The sequence below is a fragment of the Sander vitreus genome, chromosome 16, assembly GCF_031162955.1.
Source record: "Sander vitreus isolate 19-12246 chromosome 16, sanVit1, whole genome shotgun sequence".
Taxonomy (NCBI): Eukaryota; Metazoa; Chordata; class Actinopteri; order Perciformes; family Percidae; genus Sander; species Sander vitreus.
This window is the reverse complement of record NC_135870.1, coordinates 6,240,253-6,268,247: the sequence shown is the minus strand read 5'-3', so window position 1 is coordinate 6,268,247 and position 27,995 is coordinate 6,240,253. Positions and strand designations below refer to the sequence as shown.

General features: G+C 40.5%; 1 protein-coding gene across 1 annotated transcript; it reads right to left on the bottom strand.

Annotated features, from left to right (window-relative positions):
- LOC144531657 (tenascin-like) lies at positions 1-27,954 on the bottom strand. Its single transcript, XM_078271911.1, has 22 exons — positions 27,477-27,954; positions 24,654-25,967; positions 23,998-24,261; positions 23,780-23,895; positions 22,848-23,001; positions 21,398-21,667; positions 20,326-20,511; positions 19,906-19,995; positions 19,495-19,758; positions 16,304-16,579; positions 11,013-11,285; positions 10,606-10,728; positions 9,407-9,550; positions 7,561-7,680; positions 6,787-6,930; positions 6,564-6,694; positions 5,580-5,712; positions 4,534-4,685; positions 4,259-4,355; positions 4,008-4,169; positions 3,254-3,417; positions 1-1,264 (listed from the first exon to the last, which is right to left on the bottom strand). The coding sequence occupies exons 1-22, from the start codon at positions 27,952-27,954 to the stop codon at positions 1,154-1,156; spliced, it is 5,166 nt and encodes a 1,721-aa protein (XP_078128037.1). The 3' UTR covers positions 1-1,153.
- Between the last annotated feature and the right edge of the window lie 41 nt (positions 27,955-27,995).

Below are 27,995 nucleotides of genomic sequence, written 5' to 3'. Positions count from 1 at the left end.
TTCAATTTAACACCTTTTTCACAGACATACCAGGTCCAAACCAATAGTGACAGTAAGGCTTAGAATTATTTATTAAGAACATGAATTAACAATTACACCACATTTGTATCTGTATTTCTAAGCTCTATATAAACATACAACTCCTACTATAGCAAATCAATTAACATGATCTGGACCCAGATAAGCGGCAAAAACATTGATTTTAATTAAAAATAATGATGTAGTTTAAGTCTTTTTATACATTCTAAGGCCTTTTTTAAGGGAACTGAAATAAATGCTTTTTAAGACCATGAATACTGAATACGTCTATACTTAAACTGTCATTTGCTCTGTGAAATACACTCCTAAGTAGCACTAGACAACCATATGATACATCACCAACCAGTATTGCATTGAGAGTAAACACTACCATCTGCTGGCCTGGAGGTGGAAATCATTTAAGTGTCTTTTTATATTTAAAAAAGAGCTCACACACACTTTTATCAAACTAATACTTTTATTTGTATTGAAGGTTACAGAGCATCTTTCTATCAAAATAAGTAAATCAAAATTTAAATATGAATTCAGTGGTATTAGTGGTTTCCAAATGGTCTCTTGGTTGTAAATACATGACATTTCATTGAGTTCATTATATTCATTAAGATTAATCATTTTCTGAATTTATCCTGGTCAATAGCTCAGTTAAAGATGGAGGAATTGAACTAATTCAACATTGAATCAACTTCCCGTTACTTAAGAGGACAGGACGCCTTCTTCTGACTATGTGCCCTTGACATGTTACTGATTCAGTGGATTCCTTTAAACAATTTTACAATGAATTCCTCATATGATTACAGATGTTTGGTCCCAATAACAAATGTACTGTATGTCCATTCGTGCTCCTCAAACTCACCGCTGCTTTCAAATAAATCACACATACACAGCAGTGCCAGATTGGGATGGCCACACAAAAAAATGTTCTATGGTGTAAATGTTACCTTCTCACAGCCAGAATTTGAATTACATTCAGCATGATGGTCTTTTTGTTTTGTGTGTATTTTAAAGAATGATTTGAGGATGAGGGAACACAGAAGTTCTTGACTGCCGATGTGGCTCTAGGTGGAGGTGGTGGGGGGTGGAGATGAGGTGTAGACCAGGAGTGGGGTTCACGAGTCTACGATCGCTTTTTTCTGTTCTCAAAATTTCTGAAGTTGGCTGGCCTAATCTTCATCTCTGCAAATTCAATTGAGTGTTCGTGGCCCTTCCAGTGGAACCAGTTGATCCCCTGCAGAAATACAGAATACAAATCCTGGTAAATATAGAGTTATCAAACACATCTGAGTCATCCTTCCCTAAACCATACATCCAACAATTCACAGATGTGGAGGGAAGTCTCCTGTAAAAATCGGATTTGTTTCTTTATTACACCAAAGATGAAAAGTAAACTGCTCCATGTCAGAAATGTTGCAGAGTGTGTGTAACAATATTTTGGAAATAAAAGGTATTTTATCTAGGGCTGCAACTAACGATTATTTTAATAATCGATTAATCTGTTGATTATTTTTTCGATTAATCGATGAATCGGATAAAAAAAACTAAAAACAAAAAAGCATTAATTTACATCAACTCAATACATACTTACATACATGTTGTTTTAGTTAATAGTTGTGTAAAGGTAAGTAACCCAAAGAGCAGATACAGACGACACACACACACACACACACACACACACACACACACACACACACACACACACACACACACACACACACACACGTTCACTTGAAGTTTATTCATTAAATCATTACCATCATTGTAGTAAGTGCAAGTTAAGTTCATTTGTACTCCACCTTTAAACACAGCTTAAGATGACCAAGTGCTATAAAAGAACTTTAAAATAAAATTAAAAAGTACAACACACACAAATATATTTGTCAACAATAACTGATATGGGACAAAGCCCAGAATATATACATGACAATAGATTGAAAAATGAATGGGCCAAAAAAGGCGAGTGAATAAAAACGTGTTTTTAGTCTTGCAAATTATACCACCCCTGCTTTACTACTGTTATTAACGAGCTAACGCTAGCTTGTCATGCTAGTCAAACTGGATAACGAGTAAATACCACACCAGCACCAGAAGAGCTACTGGAGGGACGTTACGTTCCTCACTTCGAAACGGAACAAATGTAGGATTCTGTAGTGACTTCACCCTGCTGTTGAACTCCCTTCCTCCTCATCAAGGACTCCAACATGTTTACGTTTTAGGTGCTGAATCATCACCGTGGTGCGCCTGTGCGATGCCATGTCGCTTGTGCTTATCTTGCAATTAACACGTTTTCGATTTATTTAGCGTGAAATGCTCCCACATCTTGGATGACTTAGGTCGTACTGATTTCTCTGCCTCCGCCATGTGTTTCAGAACAACGTTACGGGTCTCTCCGGTCTCTCTCTCCGTATTTCAACCCGGTCTCACGGTAGTTCGTGTAAATGTCACGTTATTTTTAATCTATTGATACGTGTTCACGGGGACGTTTTTCTCGTGGTGGCCAGCACGAAATACCCTACGGGGAAAGGACGCCTCACACGCCAGGAGACGGCCGAAAAGGAAGCCTCATATGCTGGGAGGCGGCCGTGACTACGGGGCTGGGCTGCATATTTCCTCTACCCCCGTTCTGCTCTTTTTTCTTTTCTTTCACGCTGCACCGCTCTGCGCTCAACTCAATTTATTGTATTTAAATTTGTATCTCCGCGACTGAGTGGCATATTGATACAACGAATCGATAATGAAATTCGTTGCCAACTTTTTTAATAATCGAATTTTAACGATTTTATCGATTCGTTGTTGCAGCCCTAATTTTATCTCTGTAATTAATCTGAAGTAAGTGTAAAGGGAAGTGAAATACTGTTAATAGCAAGTAAATAAGCTATTATAAGGAACTGGGGGAGGGACCAATGGCTAATAATTGTTGGCAAAATCTTCTAAATGTAAAAACTGACATATCTTGAGACTACAAGAAACAGAACTGGAAGAAACATGGGGGAAATTGATTGATTGAAAGATTGTACAAGACTCAAAATGGCAACATTGGAACGGGGCTGCAAATAAAACCATCAACAGGACTGTATGAATAATGGAAAATATGTTAAATAACTTCCCAATCTGTTTGTTACTGTCATTGTTTAATGTCACCAATCTTTTGCCAGCTTCAGTCATCTTTTTCAACGAGAAAAGAAATAATCGGAGACTTTATGAAATAAAATGTACGTACCTTACTGTGACTGTTGTCACCATATTTCCCCATGAGGTTGACACGATGACAGTTCTTATACCAAAAGGCCCCTTTGTAGGACAAGGCGCAGTTGGTGACAGCAATATCGTTATCGTTGTCGAAGGTGGAGAAGGGGCGACCCTGGTGGTACGTCATGGAGTCACCTGGAGAAGATATCGACGGTAAAGCTAATGTGAACATGTGAGCTTATTCAATTAAAGACAGTCCTTTTAGATTAAGTAAGTAATGTCAGAGTGACTTTTCTTAACGGAACAGTTACAAATGTTCTTGCTGAGAGTTAGATTAAAAGATAAACACCACTCTCATATGTGTATGTCTAGTATAAAGCTACAGCTAGCAACCAGCAATTAGCTTAGCATGAGGCTGGAAACAGCTTGCCTGGCTCTGTTCAAAGGTAACAAAATCCACCTAAATTTACTTATTTCGTACAAAAACGGAGGCGTAAAAACTTACGCATCTGGCCAAGAAACCCCAACTTGCTGTTTTTATACTTTGGTTTCTGTACAGATCAAACAAACAATATATACGAGGTGTTAACTAGTGAACTTCAGAGGTGTTGGTAGGTGTATTTTCTTACTTTTGGACAGAGCCAGGCTAGCCGTTTCCCCCCGTTTCCAGTTTTTATGCTAAGCTAAGCGGCTGCTAATATTTATAGCAGACATGAGAGTGGTATGGTTTTTCTGATCTTATCACTGACAAAAAACAGTTCCCAAAATGTCCAAGTAATACGTACCTGCTGTCCCACTATACGCTCCTATGTAGACTTTATAGCGCGTTTTTGGCTCTGCAATCGTGAACTTATCGTACTGAGCGTAGGCCGATTCCCCGTTGTCCCTCAAATCGACTCGCAGCTCATAAAGGCCAGAATTTGTGATTTTATGGAGGTTGGAGAGACCTGTAATAATTTAATATGTGAGTTGGAAAGGGACTGAGTAAGAAGAGACAGAGAGAGAGTCGAGGTGAATAGAAGAAGAGAGTTCTTACCCAGCCAGAATTCATCATTCAAGTTACCGAAGCCAGCCGTGTAGTTCTTCCAGTTCCTGAAGAATTCCAGCTTTCCGTTCTTGCGTCTCAGGAAAACCTGAAAAAGGACCAAGTGTCACAACAGCTTCACAATAATCATAACAAGCATGACCGAGGTCATCAAGGTTGCCGCCTATCATTAGAGAAAACAGGCAGTACGATCATATTCTTTTCAATGAGAAGTATGGTTTCAAAACCGTCTTTAAAATTGGATTTCAGCAGGTTGATTCACTCACCATCCATCCGCCACCATCTGTGGTCATGTCACAGTAAACCTGGATGGGCTGGCTCTCCTCTCCACCCACGTAGATGGTGTACAGACCAGAGGTCGTCTCTCCATTCAGTAAAATCTGAGCACAGTCCTTGGGGCGTCTGTACAACTGTCCAACTAGAAGCACATATTAAAAAGACATCATCTCAGAGACCTCGGCTGCTTTATCTACAAGACAGAATACAGTATTGTGTGAGAGTGAGAGTGAGGAGCTTGGAAGGAAAGATGGTTTTGAAAAAGAAAGGAAAAATAAAAGTTTTTTCCATCGGGAGCAGCTCAGACAGAATGAAAAATAAGCACAGGTGGAGTATCAGATTAAATGAATATCTTTCTAACGTGCATCTGGACTGCACCAGTGAGTTACACCACCATCCAAAAGTTTGGAATCAGCTGTTCAGTGTTGATTTTTTTCCTTCTTCCCTTCAATAGTAACTATTTAAAAAGATAAAAACAGTATAATTCAGACACCAAATGTATTATTTACATTTGAAAGGAGAATGAAATGATTCAAACTTCCTCTTAGTCAATGTCAACAGTTGTTGCATGACAGGAGAATACAGTGGAACTTGAATGTTGAATTTGTTTTCCATTCCAGGAAAGCGTAAGTGACCCACGATCATTATTGAACCAGAATGGTACAATTGGGTTCTAAATATTTTAGATGTATATTTAATTTTTTTCTTTGGGCTCTCTGCAGTCTACTCACTGGTTAGATTGAATAGGTTTAAACTGTGATTTGTCAATCTATATTTTGTCTAGCTGCTATTCCAACAGTGCTAACCCTAGACTAACCTTCTGTTTATATTGTAAAGTTTGAAGAAGAGCTTTGCTAAAGCAAGACATTTCCTTTTACTTCCTGCTTGTTATCGGCTGCATTATTGTGCACTTGACACTGAAACAGGAACCATTACAAACTTCTGAATGGTAGAAAAAAGTAGATTATCAGATAATATACACCAATGATTAAAAACAAAAAAGGAGGTGTGTGCATGCCTGCGTTTCTGTCCTTACTGGTAGTGAAGACGGTGTTCACGTGACGACTCCTCTGGGCTCCAGCGATGGCCTGCAGTCTCACAATGTACTCTGTGGAGCCGGTAAGCTGAACCATGCTGTAAGAGGACGCTGTCGGGCTGAGCACCACTTCCTGAATCCATGTACACACATAGAAAACAACAAAGCACTTACAAAGAGCAAGACCATACTGGAGATTTAACTACAAAATATGCACATAACTGCTAACTTTTTTTTTTTTTACCTACTTTTATACCTTCATATTCATTTCACAGACTCGAAAGATGCTTGACACAACAGAGTAAAAATAGTGCTGCTTTCTTTATGTATTTATCTGTATATCTGTATCCCAACAGGCAGCGGCAGATGGCTGCCCACCAAGGGTCGGGGTCTGTCTGAAGTTTCTGCCTGTAAAAAGGAATTTTTTCCTCGCCACTGTCCACCAAATCTTCGCTCTTGGTGGCGGGTGGGGGGAGAAATAGTGTGGTCTAGACCTATTCTACCTGTAAAGTGTCCTGAGATAACTCCTGTTGTGATTTGACACTAAATAAAATTGAATTGAATTTATTAATAATGTATAAGATATAAGCTGACAGGTGGTGCCCAAAAAGGGTTGCATTCATGAGTTATGGTGACATAAAAATCAAACCTAGAAGACAAAAAAGACACTACTTTAAAAACAATTTAAAACAGAAGATGTAAATTTGTGAGTTTCTTGCAATGAAGTCACTCTTCAAAAGCAGAAGAAGATGTCTGAGGTTCCTTGAATGCACCAAAAACAAAAGTTTATAATTGTTATTCATTCCTTGTTGGTATAAACTGAAAAAAATGGCCAAGAAGTTAGAAAATCAATCCAAAACCTGATGGCATTCTTTGGAAAATGTTCGTCAGTAACTGTGACTTTACAGTCTGTGGTTTTTGGGTTTTAACAAGAAAAACCACCAGTGTTGTCAGTGATTGAACTCATGTCGGGGACGTACATACCCTGATTGTACCATCAGCAGAGGAGAAGGTGAGTGTGTAACCAGTCACAGCAGCCTGCGGAGGTTTCCAGGTGAGAGTCGCACTGTCAGTTTGAATGTTAACTGCCGTCAGATCACGAGGAGGATCCACACCTGAAAAAACAACATCACACTGCAGCTTTATTTTTCATTAAAATATACAATAATCAATATACATTTCAGGTCTTTTCTCTCTTTAAGCCTACCGGTGGTGAAATCAGTAACAACAGAGTCACTCTTCTGCACTTCTTTTACAGCATGTACTCCAACTGAGTAGTGGGTTCCTGGAAACAGGGAGCCCATCTCAAACTCCACCGTGTTCCCAGAAACGTGCTCCACCACTGGGGACACTGTGAGCCAGGACACACCAACAGTTAAGCAAATTACATAATCAAAGCAAAATTTGTCATTCACACACTTTGAAAGTTTGTGGAAGGAAAGCAGAGTGACCAATAGAAATGTTACTACCTTATACAACTGCCATACTTGTAATAAAACTTATTAGTACTGTACATATTCTACTGCATTTGCTACACCTGCTTACATCTCAGTATATATATATTTACTTTACTACTTGTTAATAAGCATAACCATCAAGGTATATCTATCTAGCTTGCTTCCTGTTCAAGCCGTTTATATTAAGCTTTTTTTTTTATCCATCACAGTATATACATATTCCCTTTCAGCACAGCCTGTACTATTACTCACTAGACTACCACAGTATATTTTACTTTTTATTTCTCCTTTAATTTACCTGCACTATTTTATGTCTTAGATTTTGTTCCACTTGCGTGATTTGTCTTTCTACATATTCCTTTACATATATCTGTAAGAGCACAGTTGAGGATTACGACTGCTTCACTGTAGTTATTGTGTACATGACAGTAAATGAACTTGATCTTTTAAACAGGAACTTCCTGTCTAAATTAAGGGCTAATGCAGATAATAGATCGATACAAGAGGACAGAACAGAAACACACCTGAATCAGTACTGTAGGTAATGACGTAGCCATCGACCGTGGCCACAGACGGTTGCCACAGCAACAGCGCTGAGGTGTCAGTGACATTGACTGCAGTCAGACCCTGCGGTCTGTCCAAAGCTGGAGGATACAAACAGGAACAATTCAATTTTCCACGAACCGATTCCAACGTCTGTACCAGGGGTTGATGCATAGACTTTATAAGTGAAGCCAAAACATCTGGATCGCCCCCTGGTGACTGGCTGCAGTATAGGTCATAAATCCCGCCCCCCTCCATGTTAGCGGATGGGACATGGGCCACACTAAAACATTAAAGGTGCCCTGCCACACACATTTCATTACTTTGTGGTAATGTCTGAAGTTCTACCTTTTGTGGAAATTCTAGCATGGTATAGAAAGCCTGCAGGATGACTCAGCTCGATATGTGCCAGTTCTCATTAATATTCAATGAGCTAAGCTGCTTGACTCTGATGGTGGCTAGAGCTGACAGAGGAGGTAGCAGTTCATTTTCACATTCACGACATAACACAAACACATATTGACCTAACATATTTTTAAAAAATGCAAGTAAAAACTGTTTTGTGGAGGCCGGGTTAGCTCAGTTGGTAGAGCGGGCGCACATATATAGAGGTTTACTCCTTGATGCAGCGGCTGCGGGTTCGCCTCCGACCTGTGGCTCTTTGCTGCATGTCATTCCCCCTCTCTCTCCCCTTTCATGTCTGTCATATGGAAATAAAGGCCTAAAATGCCCGAAAAAATAATCGTAAAAAAAAAAAAAAAAAACGGTTTTGTGTGGCAGGGCACCTTTAAAGTACACGTCAAATACATTTTCCCAAAAATGGTTTCGGTCATTCTGATCACACTGATGTTTGTTCATGTACTCATTTTCTGATAAGTTGGGTTTTTATTAGTGCTGTCAGTTAAACGCGTTATTAACGGCGTTAACGCAAACCCATTTTAACGGCGTTAATTGTTTTAATCGTGAGATTAACGTTCTTTTTGGCCTAGCAAACTTTGTAGTTTTTTTCACACGCTGTTGCAACAACTAGTAACGTTAGAAAAACTACAACACCACACCGGATCTAGCTAGACCGGAAACATAACAACAGGCACGCCACGCACATTTGTTTGGGCTTGAGAGCCGGCCAAAGAGTAGTAGGCCAACGTTACGTTTTGAGTGGATGGCGAGCGCGAGACGCCAAAACGGATGCCAATAAGATTCTGAATGGAAAGTTTACTTTTAGAAAGTTGCCAAATGGTTCCGTCCAGTCTGAAATACCACTTGATGACCAAGCACACAGCTGATGCGAATTCTCCGCCGCCTCGTCAAAGCGAGGCGACAAAAGCACAGAGCAAGCCGATCCACTTTTCCATGTTGATAAGAGCATTAAAATGAGAAAAAATAATTGGACAAAAAGAAATCTAGGGACATTTAGAATAGATAAAAATGTGCGATTAATTGCAAGTTAACTATGGCATTAATGTGATTAATTGCGATTAAATATTTTAATTGTTTGACAGCACTAGTTTTTATTAGTTATTTGATGCTATAAAAACAGGGTGAAGCGTCATGATTGACAGCTGTGATTGACTCGCGATTGGTCGAGCGGGTGAATGGGCAGCACTTTGATACTTTGGCTCCGCTGCTCGGTAACTACTGCACAGACTTTGGCTCCAAAATTACAAAATGACAGCGCACATATCCGGGATATTTTGGCTTTACTCTTGTACAGTTAGAGGAAGTGGAGACATGTCATCCATCTTTATATACAGTCTGTGGTCAGTACAAGTCAGGGAGGACTGACACAGAAGTGTAGTATAAGAGAAAAACAAGAAGAAAGCCAACCTGTGATTACAGTGTCAGTGCTGGGGTCACTCTCCTCCAGACCCTTCACAGCACTCACTGTCACTTGGTACATTTTGCCAGGGACCATATTGGACAGCAAAGCCTCAAACACGTCGCCATCCACAGTCACCATCATTGGACTTCCTGTGGAGGAAAGAAAACAAAATATGGGTTCCACACTAAAAATACAACACATAATGTAAACACTATACATTTATCATTTGATGATTTATCTGCATTTCCACTGCATTCTCTGTAACTAAGCTCTATTGTACAGTAGCTTCTAGACTATTTGGTACTTTTTTTATTCGTATTGTGGTGGGTGGTGATAAACTTTACCTTTGCTGACTAGAGACAGACTATATAATACTACTAAATATTACACTTCCTACACATCCAAGAAGCACTCCAAGCATCTCATATGCCATATTACATTATGTTAATATGTTATACTGTTTTATTACATTATATACAGTACCAGTCAAAGGTTTGGACACACTTTCCCATTTACTTGAATGATAGTGTGTCATTATTTATCATATGGTTGCTGTTGGACGGAAACCTTATAAGTCCATATTTCATCATTTTAATTTTATTCATAAATCAACGATAATGGTCACCCTTTCCGTCTGTCTGTGGTTTTTTACATATATTTAAACAGTGACAAGGCGATTTGGTCTGACTTCGTTTGAGGTAAATACATCAATAAAATGTTTCCAAAAATGCCCTTTTAAATTTGCAGAAGAAAAAAAAAAAAATTGTTTGGACATACAAGGTTTTCACCCAACAGCAACAATATTATATTATTAGTCCTTTGTTTACAAACTACACTTGCTGACTATAACTAAAACAAGTTCCTTCCCGAGGCTATTTTGCAGAGGCACTGTACCTGCGTCCGGCGCTTAGCACCACCCAAGACGATTGCAATTGGTTTAAAGAAATGCCAATAAACCGGGAGCATGTTTTTCTCCCATCCCGGAATGTTGAGTGGATTAGCCAGACCCTCCTCCGCAGCGCTGTGGAGGAAGGTCTGGTGGACTGACTGAACGCCATCACTACAGCCATGCCAGTAGAGGTTCAAATTTGTTAAACTAAACCATCATTTAAATATTTAACAAATAACTAAATGTAAATCTAAGTTGGAAAGCATTAATCACCAGTAAACTATAGCAACAAAATAAAACTGACTGACTTCTTACCTCCTTCAAAGGGCACATAGGTGATTCGGTAGTTATCCACTGGAGAGTGAGGTATGGACCAGTGAACTACAGCGGAGGAGTCAGTCACATCAGAGAAGCTAAGTCCTCTTGGAGTGCTCAGGCCTAGTAGAGTATAAATGAATATGCACAGACAGGAAAGCAACAAAAAAAGGTGAATTAAAGTAAAGAAAGTATGGCCAATAACATTGCATAAATACAAGAAAACTGAGTTTGAAGGATCCCAAAAGAGCATTTTCCATTAGAGTCAGACATAGAGTTATGCCTAAACCAGAGGAATAAAGATGATTAGTGGGACTGTGGGTTCAGTTCTCAGACAGCAGACACCTAACAATTTAGTAGTTAGTAGTAGTATAAAACTGCAGACTTTGCTGTGTTTTTTTATATACCTGTCTGAGCAACCCCAGTAATAGGTTGGGAGCGTTGGTCCAATGTGACACCATAAAGCTCGATTTCATACTCGGTGCCACTCATGAGTCCAGTTAAAACCTTGGTTCGTTCATCGCCACGGACACTGTACTCTTTAGGGTGGGCTAATCTTTTGCTGTCTCTTATTTTGATCACATATCTTTCAAACAAGTCTTCATCAGCTGTCCACGACAGACGGAAACCGTCAGTTGTGATGTCCGAGACAAAGAGATGCTCCACCTCAGGCTCAGCCTCTGGTTAAACAAGGAAACATAACGTTGCAGAAGGTTTTGTGTTTTCCCAGGAACATTCATCAACTTCTGAAGAAGTACTGAAGAAGTCAGCAATCAGCCAAGAAGGTTTCCAGGTGGCAGACAGGGATATATTCCAGCCACCTTCGATTTGCCATGCTCAGGTATCCGTTAGTGTTAAAACTACAGCACACGGGCTAAAAAGCCTATCATTTTGGGTGAATTAACAAGACAAGATGCTTTTTGTAAATTTTTATTTACGTCATTTAACAGGGTCACATTCCTTTAAAGGCTCTAACGGGTCTGTTGGGAGAGATTTCGGCAAACACTGGTTGAGACGAGGTCCCCATGCGTCTTCAAGGTCAGCCTCGATGCATTCAGTGCATTCAAAGACAAAGAAACAAATGAGATTAGAAGTTAAATCAACAGACATTTCATGCTCAGAATGTCCTGCTGATTTATCAGTGTTTTCCTACGTCTGATCATTTTAGTTTTATTCATTGGTCTGTATCCATCCACTGGAGTTTTAGCCAAATTGATAAACCAGCATGTAAAAAGGTAGCAGCATGGCGAAAGTAACTTTAAAAAGACTTCTACAGACGTCTGTGTAGCGGCAATCAGAAATCTGAAGGAAAACACGTTTTAAAATATGAAACAAACAAATATGCTTGCTCATATTTTGGAGGTAGGAAGAAACAGGTGGGAGCTCCACATCCCTTTCTCCCGGTGACGAAGTAAATGTTTAAAACAAAAACAAAAGTCTGGAAAAGAGTTAGGGTTAGGTTACAGTACTGAGCCGAAGCCTCACCATCGAAACATGGCAGTAAACTAACTATCAATACTCAAGCTAATTTTGTTCTATTATTTTATATTATAGAAAAAAGCATGAATATCAAAAATAGCCACTTACAGACCAGCCAAGTTGTGATGGTGAAACTTCAGAATTGGATCATTATGTACAGTAGTTTACACATTTATAGTAAGACGAGGGGCCTTGCAGTGCGCTGTGAGTGGTACCTGTCACAGCCACTGTAGTCAGAGGCCGAGAGAGAAGCCCTGACTCTGACACCCCGGTCAGCCTGACCTCATAGCCTATGCCGGTGATGAGGCCCCAGATGTCCAGGTGACTTTGGTTTCCTGGCACAGTGAACTCCTGAGGCTCCAGCAGCCAGCCAGAGTCTGTCACCACTATCTGAAAACGGCTGAAGCCGCCACTAGAGGGGGCAAATTCCTCCTGCTGCTGCGGCGGCTGCTGCTGCTGCTTCACCTCCCACAACACACGGAAGCCGTAGGGGGTTATGTTGGAAATGGACAAGTTTTCCACTTTAGGCAAAGGAGCTGGAGAGGAATGGGTTTTGATTTTTTTTTTTTTTTGTGAGAGGGGGAACAAGATTCCATTAGGAGGATAATGTGTGCAATGGTTGCAAAAGCATATTATAAAATCTGTTCTTCCTGTGAGGTTATCAGTTTTAAAAAGGAGACTGAATATCGCCTACATTTAAAGGCCCAAACCATTAAAGGGCAAATTTTGCATGCATCATAGAGTTTTATATACTTCTACAATAGAGTGTGGAAAGAATAGATGCAACCGCTTTCTACTAATTCTCCACATATTGAAGCTTGGATTTACTGCCTAGAGCCACAAAACCAAAACGACGAAAGGACGTGACTACCCATCACCACTGGGAGTTCTGATAATGAGCCAAAGATGCCACCCAAGACAGTTAGAAGATGTACATCACATGATGTGGAGATAAAAACGTTTTGTAGAAAAAAATGTAGCATATGGCACTTAGAACTCAACACAGGCATCTAGTGGCCATTAGTGGTACTGCATCTTAACACCATCGTGGCTTTAGCTTTTTTTATATTACTTGAGTATTTCCATTTTTTGCTACGTTATACTTCTACTCCACTCCATTTCAGAGGGAAATATTCTACTTTTTTCCTCCATGATTTATTTAATAGCTTTAGTTACTTTACAGATTCAGAACACAGCATGTATTATAAATGAAGCTACCCAGCAGTATAGAAAGTAATTACAATTACCCTCTCCATTATCAGCTGCATCAATGAAGTGATGTAAACATGAATGCATCAATAATTATAATCCAAAAATATTATATACTGTATTATTCTGAAATGGAACATCCTGAATAATGAGTACTTTTACTTTTGGTATTAAAATATATTTTAATGTTAATATTTCTGTGCTTTTATTTTTATTATAAATCAAATGCTTTCATGCACCAAAAATGAAACCAGATGAAAACATGTACTCATGATGCATGACAAATTTGCTCTTATTGCAACTTAAAAGAATATTTAATTATTTCAGGTCTAAGGCCTGAAATGCATTAAGAGATTTATTCTTGTATATTAAACTGAAAGTTGGAAACACATTTCCCCAGAAGGTACTTTAGTCTATTAAATGTTTTGAAGCAAAAGCTCTTTACAAACCATTTACAACTACAAGTGATGAGAGTTTAAGATATGAGTAAAATACGGAGTACCTGTGACGGCGTGGGCTAACACTGAGGGAGTGTGACGCCCATGAGAGATACCGTACAGTTCAATATCATAGCCTGTGGCATCCATCAGGTTAGAGATCGTTATGTTACGGGCTTCCCCAGGCAGTCTGAACTCCAGTGTATCAGACTGCTGCTCGGGGTCACTGACCCGTATAACAAAGCCATCAAAGTGGCCTGACACAGTGCTCCAGGACAAGCTGAGATTCTGTGGACTCACAGATGAAGCAGCTATGGGCCCCAACTGTGGGACATCCTCTGAACAGAAAAAGAACACGGCTTTTCAGTTATGTTGTGCGGGTAATGTGCTTGGTACATGCAGTGTAAAAACAAAAATGCATGTAATGTGATACCTGTTGTAGCTACATCAAACAGAGGCTGTGTGTTCTGGCCACCAGCGCTGGCGTACAGCTTTATGTCGTAGCTTGTGCTCGCTTTGAGCCCGGCCATGACTGTGGAGCGCACGTCTCCTGGCAGAGCGCGCCCCATTGCCTGCGAGGGCAAAGCAGACTCTCTGACTTCTACTATAAAATTATCAAAAGCCTTCTCTCCTGTCCGCCACGACAGAGAAAATTTGTCTGAGGTAACGTTAGAAACAACTAGCCTGGACAAATCAGGCTCTTCAGCTACAAGGGGAGAGAAAAATAAGAAATATATTCATTTATTAAAATGGAAAGCATGTATGTGTCTCTATGTATACAGGCCCAAGTCAACTTTACTTTTTAGAAGAAGTGCAGAAAAGAATATTAGATAACCCTATTTTTTTGTAATACACAAAATCAAAATACCTGTTGATGCAACAATACTGACAGCACTTGTTCGGGATCTCTTGTATGTCCCATAGACGTAGGCTATATAGTCAGTGTTGGGCCTGAGCCCTGTGACGTGATGGGACTTTACATTGTGGGATATGTTATATTCCTTTGGCTCCATCAGCCAATTAGAATCAATTATCTCCAGGATAAAACCATCAAATTCTCCTTCAGTGCCATTCCAGAAGATTGAAAAACTCTCTGACGTTACGTTTGTGATATATAGTTTGCCAACCACTGGTTGATTCACTAAAGAGAGAAATCATTATTAGATTTTCATTTAAAAAAAAAAACATTTTACAGAACACAAACTAATTAGATAAATTACTGGTAGCTGTTTGATTTGATTCATCACATTAAAATGTGTATAGTGTTACAGGACACTCACCACCACCCACTTGCAATTCCTGATAGTCTGAGTAGCTTAAAAGATTTAATACATGCAAATATTTTTGCATAAAAATTAACTTAGCAGCTTGAACATTAAACCAATTATATTATTTATTAAAAATATGATAATAATTGTAACAAACATGTAATGCCAAGGGGAAAATAGCTTAAGAATGCTGGCCTCAAGCTTAAATGAATGAAGTGTTGATTTTAATGCGAAAATGTGGCGAAGGAAGAAACATAACAGTAAAAAAATAAAAGTCTTTCATGCATATGGAGGAAGAGCTGATCATGCAGTTGATCCGTTAACATTGAGAATAGGATAAATTCTGCATAATGTTGCACCAGAGCGATTCAAAGCAGAATATGCCAGTTACAAACAAAGTTAAACTTCTAAAAACACATATATATATATATATATTTTTTGTTTTCCATGCGATGAAAAATAAAGTCAGTTACTTGCATACATGCAGCAGATAAATTAGCCATCATTCAGATGAAAAACAAGGTGGCGTCAACTGTTAACCTCAGATATTATTGGCTTTTTACCTTGATAACGACAAGAAGATTTAATCATTTGCCACCTAGTAGTTCAAAAGGAAATGAGGATATTTACTTTAACGTTATCGACAAACTATCTCACACAGACTAACAGAACTCAAATGTCACTTAAACTTGCATGTGAGCACATCCATGATCCTTCAAGGTTAATCAATTATGCACTGAATGAGTGTTGATGGGATGAAATGAGATGGGCACGCTGTCATGGTGTGACAGGCGTGTGAGGGTGAAAGTTATTGGTTTTGCTTTTGCAATCATTGCAGCACATCAGCGTCAAACCTCACCACGATGCAGGGGATGGTAGAGGAAGGGGGGAGGGGGCTTCATGCACGTTGGTAACTGGGATGGAGGGAGCAGTTTGGAGTAAGGGTGAACATTTGAGGGGCGTTTGCTTTGCTCAGTGATGTGGCACGGGTCCCCATCACCCTGCCCTCTCTCAGCTAGACAGAAACAGTGGCTGGAGGGTAAAGAATGGTTCATGGCATGTTGGTTAAGATGAAGCAGTACCCTGTGGCCAGGGTGTTGGACAGTGATGACAGAACAGAAATTAGGTTATTATGTTGTTCTCGTTTCATGCAGCAAGGTGTGAACGCTCCACTGTGAGTGGGACAACAGCGGTTCTAGTGTCTGTGTATGCTTCACAGACACCGACTGAAACGGAAAGTTAAAAATCAAAAAAAGTTAAAGAGATAGAGGACAAAAACGCTGCAACGCTGCAAGTTGCAGGTACCTGTGGTTGATTCAGTGTACACGGGTTCAAGGAAGGAGCCCTGATACATCCCAAACAGGCCAACCATGTAGCTGGTGTTGGGATTCAGCCCCGAGATGCCCAGGCTGAAAGCGTCTCCGGACAGACTGAGGTTTTGGCTCTCTTCGAAATTCTCCAAGTTTGTTACCTCAATGACAAAGCTGTCAAATTCCCTAGCGGTGGGGCTCCAGGACGCAGTGAAGCCGTCCCATGTAATGTCAGAGATGGTGAGGTTCACCACCATGGGCTTCGGCTCCTCTGGTAGATAGACAGATCAGAGTGGGGTCAACTGAGGCAAGATAGATTGTAAAAATTACTCTCACATTAACTTTCCATTCGTCACAGTAAGTACGACTGAGTATTTGGGCCACAGTTATGGAAAAAATAATCTCCGATTTCGGGAATAAAGTCAAACTACTAGAAAACTAAGTCAAAAATTACCCAAAAAAACAGAGCATAATAATTTCAGAAAAAAGTCACAATATTTTGAGAATTTTCTTTTTTACTTTAAATCCTTTAAATATCATGACTTGCAACTTAAAATATTACAACTTTTTCTCAAAATATGACTTAAATGTTGAAATATTGCTACTTAAAATATTAATATATTACACCTTTCTTCTTGAAATGTCACGGTTATAATCTTGACATATTATTACTTGTTCTTGAAATATTATGACTTTAAATCATTTTCTGACTTTTACATCTTTCTATCTTGAAAAAGTATGACTCTAATCTTGAAATGTTATCACTTAGTCTTGAAATGTTACAACTTTTTCTGGAAATATTAATCATTAAATCTCGTGCTCGGTTTCTTGTGGTCCTAATACTCCGCCGTAAATAAGAGTCATAGGTAAAGGAAAATATGGGATGAAAGAGAATTGTCATTTACAATAAAACATCAACAGTCTGTGCAGCCATCCTGAAATATTCAGAGCATACAAAGTGAATGGTTGTGATGAACACCTACAAAAAAGAAGAAGAAATATTTGCTCCATGTACCTGTAGTAGCAAAAACTTTGAGAGGTAAAGATCGCCTGCCTTCCACCAGCCCTTGCAATGTAATATCATATTGTGTGGAGGGGGACAAACCCTCTATTTCAGCCTTCCGCACACTACCCTGTAGTGTGGTCACATTAGCTTGTGTTGCCCCTGACGGAGCACTGAGCTCCACCAAAAAGCTGTCAAACGCCTCATTAGGCGCCGACCAAGCCAAGCTTACACTGGTGGAGGTGACTTTGACTGTGAGGTTCCCCAACACGTCCAGGCTCAAGCTTTCAGGCTCAGCCCCAGAGCCCATCACACCCGTATCAGAAGTGTTTAGAGGACGGAGGGGATCTGGGTTTTGAACTGCTTCAATATCCAGAGCAGTTGTTGGGGTTGTAGGGGCATCTTTGATGCTCAGCATAAGAACATCTGGAGAGGTAGGCGTGGGTGCTACAGTGAATAAAAGCAGGTTTAAAGAATGAATTTGTTACCAGCTCTGCTGATGACTGAAAAAGAACATGTGAAGAAGAAACAGGGTTAAAATAAGAACACAATATATTGTAGAATTCAAATCATTCTGCACAAAGTTCGGTCCATTATCTACATTCTTCTTGTTAAGATTTAATTATTATCTTGCCTCTTGTTATTCCAGTTTTTCCAGGACCGCGGTTCATATCATCAAGCAACAGCTAAGGTATTAATGGCACTTGAGTCGGCGCCATTAATTTTTGAAGCATCTGAGTAGTCCACCAGAGTGGAAGTACACAGTTGTCTTCAAATAGATGTTGAAGCCATGCACAGCCACTTTTTTTTGTTGCTGCTGTCCTAAAGAAAGACTGTTCTGAGTCACTTGTTTGACATGCGAAGTGACGTACAGTGTCATTTTCTCTGACTGCTAGAGAATTATTTATTATAAAAGTAAAAAGGATTGAAGACAATGAATGATGCAGATGGAATTAACTTTCAGAGAGAGCAAAATGGTTGCATTTAAAAGTTCAAATGCAGGAAGAAATCAGGACAGTCAGTGTATTATAACCCCTTGTATTTGAAGGTATTCATGCCTCAGGGAGTAGATAGTTCCTAATAATTCCCACTGTAGATTTGTTCTTGTATTTGAATTTCGGCAACATTCTGCTACAGTACTGAAACTTTGTCAGATGACAAATGAGATGAGATGAAAATGAGTTTGTTTTTTTTGGGTTATGAAGATGACTGTTGCAATGAAAAAAATATTCTTTGCTGAGAAATCTCAATGAGTAAAATATCAGCATGCAAATCATATCGCTACTCTGATCTAAGCAACTATTTCACCTCTATGTCACAGAACATCTGACTCCACTGAAGGGAGAAGCTGTCACAAAAACAACAGGACCGAAAGTCCCTTACAAACTAAAAGAGAAGCTTATACCTGTGACTGCAACAGCTTCAAGTAGTGCAGATCTCTGGCTACTGGTTAATCCATAAAGTTTTATTTGATATTCTGTCGATGCATTCAGGCTCTGGATTCTAGAGCCAGTGGCATCTCCAGGAAGTTGGACCTCTCTCACATCCCACAACCGCTGAGTGTCTTTATATTCTACTGCCAAACTATCATAGATACTGAGAGCCTTTAGTTTCCACGAGAGGTCAAATCCATCAGGCGTGATGCCCGAGATAGTCAGTTTCCCAAGCTCATCGTCAGGCTCCATACCAACTGAGAACTGGGACTCAGAGGGGTCTAAATACACAAAGCTAATGACATTGTCCTCCGAGCCTGTAGGAGTCGTTAGCTCACGGTCGTCTGAGTCAGCTAAATAAAATGTGAAAGAGGCTACAAGAAAAACAAAAAGGCACAAATCAAGAAAGCATAATTTAGGTGTAAGTGCATTTGTTTGGTGTTCCTTCAGCAAAGTCTTTAAAGTTTGACTCTGGTGTGCATTCATTTAAAAAAAAAATAATAAATAAATATATATATATATATATATATATATATATATATATATATATATATATATATATATATATATTACTTTAGAAAATAAACCTATATTGAACTCCAAAATCTAAACAATTGAATGGAAAAAGCCATGAAGAAACTCTAAGGAACATAACAGCATATTTTGTGTGACAAATCTGTTTCCATCCTCCTTTGAGGGCATGTGTCATTATTCCAACATTATATTGTGGTAAAATTGTTCCCTACCCACCTGTAGATGCAGGTAAGGTGACAGGTGTGCTCCTCTTGTGCCCCCTCTCAGCAGCCAAAGTGAGGGTGTAGCTCATTCCAGGAGTCAGGTTGGACAGGACATAGCTAGTCGCTGTTGCTGGGATCTCCACCTCCTCAGCCTGGCCGTCTCTGGAGACGTACTCGAGCCTGTAGGCGCCAACCTTAGCCCGAGGTTTCTGCCACTTCAAGGTGAGGGAGGTCTCTGTGGACTCGATTTTTTCGAAACCTCTGGGGGGATCGATATCTGACAGAAGGGAAACATTTAGTGTGTAAAATTGTACTTACTTCTTTTGCATGCTCATTTCGTCACCCAATTTGCATCAACAAATTCAATCAACGTCTCAATATTTATGAAGTGGTGCTTAGGACAACTGCTCGCCGTATCTCTCACCAGTTGCTGCATTTGTAGTAGCAGGGAGGCTCTCTCTGTCATTCTTCACAGCTGTCACACCAATCCCATACTCTGTCCCTGGCTTCAGCCCTGCCAAACAGAGGGACGGAAGAAAAATGACCACCTGGTATAACTATGTATGATATTTTCAAAAACCATGTATAATGCTAAATATCTTTCCCTGGGCCACCAGGTCCCTGAATTCATAAAGTGTGTGTGCGCTATGATGTGTAAATGATGTATATATTGCTTACTTCTCTCCTTTTATTGTTTATATTTATTATGCACTGGCCAAAGAAGCACTGCAATTTCATTGTATACCTGATGTGCAATGACAATAAATATTCTTATCTATCTTCTTATCTATCTTATCTAACACAAGTTGTGTGTAATCGTACTGAATATATGTTTGACCCTTACCAGTGATAGTAGCTTTTGTTGTGTCTCCTGGTTCTCGTGGGAACAGTTTCTCACCGTGAGTCGCTCCAGAGATGGGACTGTATTTCACCAGATAGCTGCCAACATCAGCTTGACTGTTAGTCCACTCCAGAGTGACGCTGTCGTCTGTCTGAGACACAGCCTGCAGGTCTGTGGGGGCGTCCAGGGCTAATAAAAAGTAAATACATTTATAATAATAAGAATAATAATAATAATAACAATAATAATAATAATAATAATAATAATAGGAGAAGAATACTTCTCTGCTCACAAACAATACATTTATACACAGATATGTAATCTATTATTTTGGATATTATTGGAAATCTGACTCCAACTTGCAGTATGCAAAGAGATGTATGACAACCCAAATCGCCACAAAATAAATATAAATACTGTGAAATATATCCACACACTAGCATGTTCTGCAATACTGTATGGTTTCAATGTAGTTTTTCATAGTGTTTGAATAAAATTAAAGCAAAAGGCTGGTGCTATTCTATATTGTTTTATACTGTCAACAAGTCCCATGAAAAGAACAAAAACCCATTGGTTCCTACTGAAGTGGTAAATCTTTAAAAACGGGTCACAAATATACCGTAGTTTCATTTTTTGAAGGCTCAATAATTTACTAAAATAACTGGTAACAGGAGGAAATAGTGCATTTATTGGGGACCTTTTTCAGCAGCGGATTAATCCACATTTGGTGCTCTGGTTAGTATTTATGGCGGCAGGACGGTGTGTGTGGGATTGAGTCAAAATAAACTACATTGTGTGTGTTCATGGTAATGACGGGACATGTCACCCAGTGCAACAGTGTGGCTCACTGATGTGTTTTTAATAGTTTTTGGACAACAATGGAGCTCTGTGGCACAGAGAAAGAAGATATATCAGGCTTTGATATACAGAAATACTTGTTAGAAGACACATTCATTGTAGGTTTTGGTCTTTTCATGTTGACAATATGAAAAACATAATATATATCACCATAACTTCAGTATTTACCACAACATTTTGATCTTACAATTTAAACCTACAGTTATGACCAGCCTACCTGTAGTGAATGTGGCGGTGGCAGGGTCACTGGTGAGGCCTCCACTCCTGGAGATGAGCGACACCTTGTACTCAGTGTCTGGCCTCAGACCAGCGATGCTGTGCTGCTTGTCTGGGGGGTAAATCTCCACACTGGTTTCATCAGACGGTTCAGAGCTGGGCCCGTAAAACATAGTGAGTCTGTCCATAGGAGCCACCGGCTGAGACCAGCCGACCAGAGCAGAGGAGTCCGTCACGTCCTTCACCTCAACCTGCCGGGGGCCGTCGATCTCTGGGGTGGGAGGGGTTCAGGTGAGACAGGCAAGGGTGAAGGATACTAAGCTAAGCTAATCGGCTGCTGGCAAATTCTTTACCGTACAGACATGAGAGTGATATAGATCAAATTCAAGCAAATAAGTGTATTTCCAAAATGCTGCACTATTCCTTTAAGGTTCTTAAGTAGACAAGTGTCGGCAAAGTTGTTCTCGACTCTGGTCTGTTTAGGAATGATTTAGCTTCTAATAGTGAAATTCACACATCAATCAAGACAAAGTCAAAGTCTGCATTGGTGTGAGACCAAGGTTAAGACAAAACATCAGCACTCCTGCCATGTTTTTTTAGCCTTCATAAATAAAACAGCCCTTATAAGACTCAACTTGGCTTTCTCATAAGACAAAGCAATAACTTGGATCAACAAGGGAATGGCTATCATGAAAATATATGCGATTCACTTTCACTCTGACGTTGTTTACTACCTGACAAATCTCCTCTGTTTGTATGTGGGGGAGACATCTTTTCTCCATGTTAAAAAGGACCTCTGGGGATAAAAAGGGTACGAAAGGTTTAACTTTACTTCTATCATTCATTTCTGGGAGCTGCGTCTAGTTCCTACAAAAATAAATGACATAAGAAATGAAAACGTTGCGAGTCCATTGACGCCAACTTGTAAACTAAATGGCTTTTCCATGCACAATGAAAGTTGTTTAGCCTGGCGTGCTATATCGATTGCATAAGCATTTCAACGACATAATGTATGGAGCAACGCTGCTATAAAAGCCTCAGCAAGCAGATGACAAAAGCTAAGAGCAAGATTTAGTGAAAAAGAAAAAAAAAACTAGTACATGGTCATGATAGGCTTAATAAGATTCAATGTGTCTGAGTTATTACTCTTTAGCTAAAATCTATGATATGGAGCTGTGGAGAGTCCGCAGGGATTTCCTGGTATAACTCTTCTTTTCATTATGGAATTTCACTCTTTGACATTAATGTTTTTTATTTATTTTTTACTCTGTGCTCAAGTGAAGGTTTTTTGTATCCACCCAAACTGCTAATAGCTGCCAGACAGAGCAGGAAATTGAAAAAAAGGAAGTCACTGGAAGACACTGGATGATTTTAAACATCTATGATCTCACCAGTTTACTCCAAATAATCAAAAATGCTAAGAAAATGTGTGTTTACAGCTGGAGACTCACTGGTAGTGACTTTTTTGGATGTTTGGGGTCCTTTGGTGTTGTTCTTGATGATGTTAACAGATACTTCATACTCCTGTCCTGGTCCCAGGCCTGACTGGAGAAACTGGGTTTGAGAAGGTTTAAGGGTGCTCATGACTTTTCCATTTTCTTCTTTCTGCAAGGACACATAACAGGATATTTTATGTTAGTTTATGCATTGAGAGTTTAAACAAGAGAGAAGACTAGAATACTGTGAAAGAATTAGGTTAACACACAATGACTTCAGTTCACATCAAGCTAGTCAACATATTTCAGGCATATTTTGATTGGAAAACACGTTTTTGCTTTCTTGTCGAGAGTTAGAACAGAAGATTATTATCACTTCTTAATCTGTTTGTACAGTACCAGTGGTACAATGACTAAAATGGAAACTGTGTCTGATTTCCATGAAATCAGACTCAGACACAATGCTGCATGCAATAAATTGAGCTCTTGACACATTTATGAATGTATGACAGAAGCTGTCAGTTTTCGCACTACAGGAAATGTATGAGACTACAGAGAGAACTGTTGTGCAGGAAACTTCATTCAGCCCATTATCTAAATTAACATAAAGGTCAGGAAAGGACATGCATTTAAAAATGGGTAGAAACTCCGCAGCAACTGCAAAAATTTAAAGACGCCTCTGATTTATCAACTGCCACAGTAATTTATTTCAAAGAATTACTGGCTCGGATTCTAAGCAGCAGATTTATCCGCAGTTCTATGACATCCAGACTTGCCCTCACTGAGGTTTTTCCAGATGTCAAAGCAATTTTAATGGTTAGTGCTGAAATAAATCCATGTTTTGCTGAGACTTCCAATAAGCTGGCATGGCTGTATCACCTCTCACTTTTTCCCCTGTCGCTCAATAAAATCCTGGGCAAGCCTTCAAAAGAAATGGGCAAACTGACCGTGTTGCGGAAATAGATCTCCCAGCCATCAAAAGAGATGTCCAGCTGGTCCCACATCACCTCCACTGAGGTCTCTCTCACCGATTTGAATCTTAAGCCCTCCGGCTGTGGAAGCTCTGGAGGGATGAAAACAAAAATAATCCATGATAGCTAAGCCACATCAACGTTTTTGATGTGAGTATTTACAATAAACTAGCATGGAGACGACTGTGATGTACCTGTGGCCACCCTCGCGCTAATAGGGACACTCTTCTTGTTGCTCAGAACAGCGTAGACATTGATCTGGTACTCAATGCCGGGTTCAAGCTCTTTGACAGTGGCTGATGTTTTGTCTCCTGTCACAGTGAACTCCTGGTGAAGACCACCAGGACTGGTGGGCACATACGTCACAAGGTACTCTGTCACCAACATCTCGTTGTTCCAGGACAGGTCCACCGTGTCAGAGGTGACCTCGCCAACAGTAAGGTCCTTTGGAGGAGACACTGGAAAAAAACGGAAGCAAAAAAAAATTTAATAAAATAAACTGTGCTGAGGGTGTTGTCTTGGACAGTTTCTCATGACCTCAATCACAGAGTATACACCACACAGAACTAATGCAAACTCCAGAGCCACATCTGGCTGTGGTGTGAAGAACTGCCAAAAAAGTGGGAACAAAGTGCAGACAACGGCAACACACAAACCAAAAACCTCTTTGATAGTCACTGAAATAGATTCTCTCAAGATCAGTGGTGAATTTTGATAATAGGAGGATATTACATCACTGTGGATTTGATTTTATAGTACATTTAGTTAACACATGGAAAGTTTCAAGATTTGTGAAATGCCAAATCCATTTTTTGTGCATTTCCGCAGTAAACTGAACAGAGCTTCTTACCTTCTGAGCAGTCTTCTCCAATGTATCCCTCATCACAGACGCACTGACCATTCTCACAGCGTCCTTTGTCCTGGCAGTTGTTGAGGCAGCTCAGCTCCGCACAGCTTTCTCCTCCATATCCACTCTCACATGTGCACCTTCCGTTGATGCAGCGCCCCCTGTTGTTGCAGTTGCCTGGACAGGCGTGCACAGAGCAATCATCTCCTGAGTAGCCTTCCTGACAGATGCACTTGCCGTCCACGCAGTAACCCTGGGCCAGGCAGTCGTTGGGACAAGCTGTCTGACTACAGTCCTCCCCACTGAAGCCTTCGTCACAAACGCACTGCCCATCGTTGCACCGGCCACGGTTTTGGCAGTTGTTAGGGCAGCTCAGTTGAGCACAGTCCTCACCGGTGAAGCCTACATGACACACACAACGTCCCTTTAGACACTCGCCGCGGCCATAGCAGTTTGAGGGGCAGGTCCTGATGCTGCAGTCCTCACCAGCGAAGCCTTCCTCGCACACACACTGTCCGTTAACACAGCGCCCCCTGTGCAGGCAATTGTTTGGACAGGAAAGCTCCGAGCAATCGTCTCCCTGGAAACCAACATCGCAGGCACACTGTCCATTTATGCACTGGCCTCTGTTGTTACAGTTGTTCAGACAAGCTATCTGGCTGCAGTCTGCGCCTTGATAGCCCATGTCACAGATACACATTCCGTTGAAGCACGTACCTCTGTCGTTACAGTCGTTGAGGCACAGGAGCCGAGAGCAGTCTTCTCCGCCGAAGCCGGCGGTGCAGACACACTGGCCATCTACACAAAAACCATTACTGTGGCAGTTGTTGGCGCAGACGCGTTCTCCACAGTCCTCCCCGGCGTACCCCTCATCGCAGTAGCAGGTGCCGTTCTCACAGCGCCCACGGTCGTAGCAGTCTTTGGGGCAGATGAGTTCAGAGCAGTCGTAGCCTGTCCAGGGTTCATCACACACGCAGTCTCCGTCTTCACAGCGGCCGCGGCCGTGGCAGTTGTTGAGGCACTTGGTTTGAGAGCAGTCTTTGCCGAGGAAACCATCCGAGCAGATGCAAACACCGCCCACACACTGGCCGTGTGCTCCGCAGTCTACAGGGCAGACCTCGAGTGTGCAGTCTTCTCCGGTGAAGCCCTTGAAGCACTCACACTTTCCGTCAACGCAGCGGCCCCGGCCCTGGCAGTTATTGGGACACTCGGGTTCAGTGCAGTTGGGTCCCTTCCAGCCAGGCTCACATATGCAGCCACAGGTTTCAATACTGTAGTTTCCATGACTGTTGCAGTAAGGTTTAGTTCCCACTTCACCTTTGATTAAAAAGTAAAGACATTTTTTTTTACCAATTCAATTAGAGAGTTTTGTCGAAAATCATCTCTGGTATTAAATTATTTTGTAACATATGTTCTAGTTTTATGGGTATTATCTATGGGACTATTTCTTTGATGGGTGCCGTTTCCCCTATTTCCGGTCTTTATGCTAAGCTAAGCTAATCAGCTGCTGGCTCTAGCTTCATATAAAGCGTAAAGATATGAGAGTGGTATCGATCTTCTCATCTAACTCTACGCAGGACAGTGAATACCTGTGTTTCCCATACATAGGTTCTACTTGGGCGCCTCCACTCCATATCTTTATAACAGAGCTAGCTAACTGGAGCTAACTGCTAACCAGAGCTAATCGTTGCTAACCGAGCCTTCAGTTCTGCGTGCCTGTATCCATTAACTGCATTTATGGACTCAAGCCTGAATAAAACCCTTCATTTTATTAAAATGGCTGTAAAAGTTTTAAACTACAACTCAGAGTTGTTTGAATGACAGAAAACTGTTCAGATGCGATCTAAATGAGTGCAACAGGTCATGTATAGTACAGAACAGCATGTTTAGGATCCCTAAAACACGGATAAATACACTTAAAAAAATGAACAATGATCTAACCAACAAAATGAACAAGAATTAACTTTAGATAGCCCTAGCCTTATATGATTTAACAGGAGTTAGGAGGAAACAGTGTGTGACAAAGCACATCATCGCTACACATTTTTGTCATTTGTTTCAAATGTTATGTGCAATTTGTTGTATTTTAGCAAAATACTGAAAGCAGCAGAAATGCAGAACTGAGGAGGCTACATTTTAAATCTATTTATAACAAGTTATATCATCGCAATATTCAACAACGTTGGGGCATATCGCATATTTTCCTCATATCGTGCAGCCTTAATAACTACCCTGAAATTGTGTCAGATGCAGCATTTTTGTCGCAATATTTTCATGATCTTTTAGTCTAACTGGTTTAATATGTAAATAGTTTACATATTTCATTCTAAATGATCTGATAATGTTATGTAGTCATTCTTTTCACCTTCGTTTGACTAGTTTATAACTGAACCCATTATTACTGAACCCAGCCATTACGTCACATCCTGCGCCACCCACCACCAATTTACCAAGTAAATTCTCAACCTGTGGGAAACACTATACTCTTAATTTCCAAAATGCCAATCTCTTCCTTTAAGAGTGCATCACTCAGAAATAGCCCAAGCTTGTTTTAGGAACTATTAGAGGAGACTTTTTACATTCATTCATATTCAGCAAATGTATGTCATGACATTTGAGCCAAATAAAGCCCCATTCAAACTGGAGAGTTGCTGGGAGTATTACACCCCCACATTGAATTCCTGAACTCAACAGATGAATAGAACAGATGTGCGATGTGGTATTCTTTAGTGTAGCACTTCATTACAATTTTAGTGAAATAAAGGATTATTGGCTGTTATTTTACTATATCTACATACCAGACAAAGCACGACAGACAACACCTACCTGTGACCTGTGCACTGCAGCAGGCCCTGTCCCCGTTGCACTGATCTCTCAACGCTGAAAGTTCTCCCTCGAGCATCTCCAGCCGGCTCATGAGGTCTTTCAGGCCGGGCACGTCGTCAGAACAACCACAGGCCTGCCGAGGTATGTTGATGCGGTGGGTGAAGACGATCTGGTTCTCCCCATCAACAGTCTGCTCAGCGATGTGATGGCCTGAAGAGCCTGCTGCATCTTTAGGCTGGAGCTCCGTGCTCCCTGGAGCGTCCAGGGCCACTGAGCACAGGGAACTGGCAGGAACATTGACGTTATAGACATGGTTGAAAACCACAGGATGGTCTGCGCTGGGGAGCGTGATGTTAACTTCTTTATGGGGTTCCAGAATCTGTCGTCGATGCCGTAAGATTTTCTTCACAAGCCCAGCATTTGATAAGCTGAGCAAAGCAGTCAGGAGGACGCAGCTCAGAATGCCTCGTGCACCCATGCCAGATGTGGGACGTGGATTTAGTAAAATAAATATCAGTT

Bases quoted from the DNA above. Each gene is read 5' to 3' on its own strand.
- LOC144531657 (XM_078271911.1), bottom strand. From the start codon at position 27,954: ATGGGTGCACGAGGCATTCTGAGCTGCGTCCTCCTGACTGCTTTGCTC. The intron at 16,580-19,494 runs GTGGGTAGGGAA...TCTATCTACCAG, and splicing joins CACCTTACCTGCATCTACAG to AGGAGCCGAAGCCCATGGTG. The intron at 5,713-6,563 runs GTATGTACGTCC...ACATGGATTCAG, and splicing joins CTGCTGATGGTACAATCAGG to GAAGTGGTGCTCAGCCCGAC.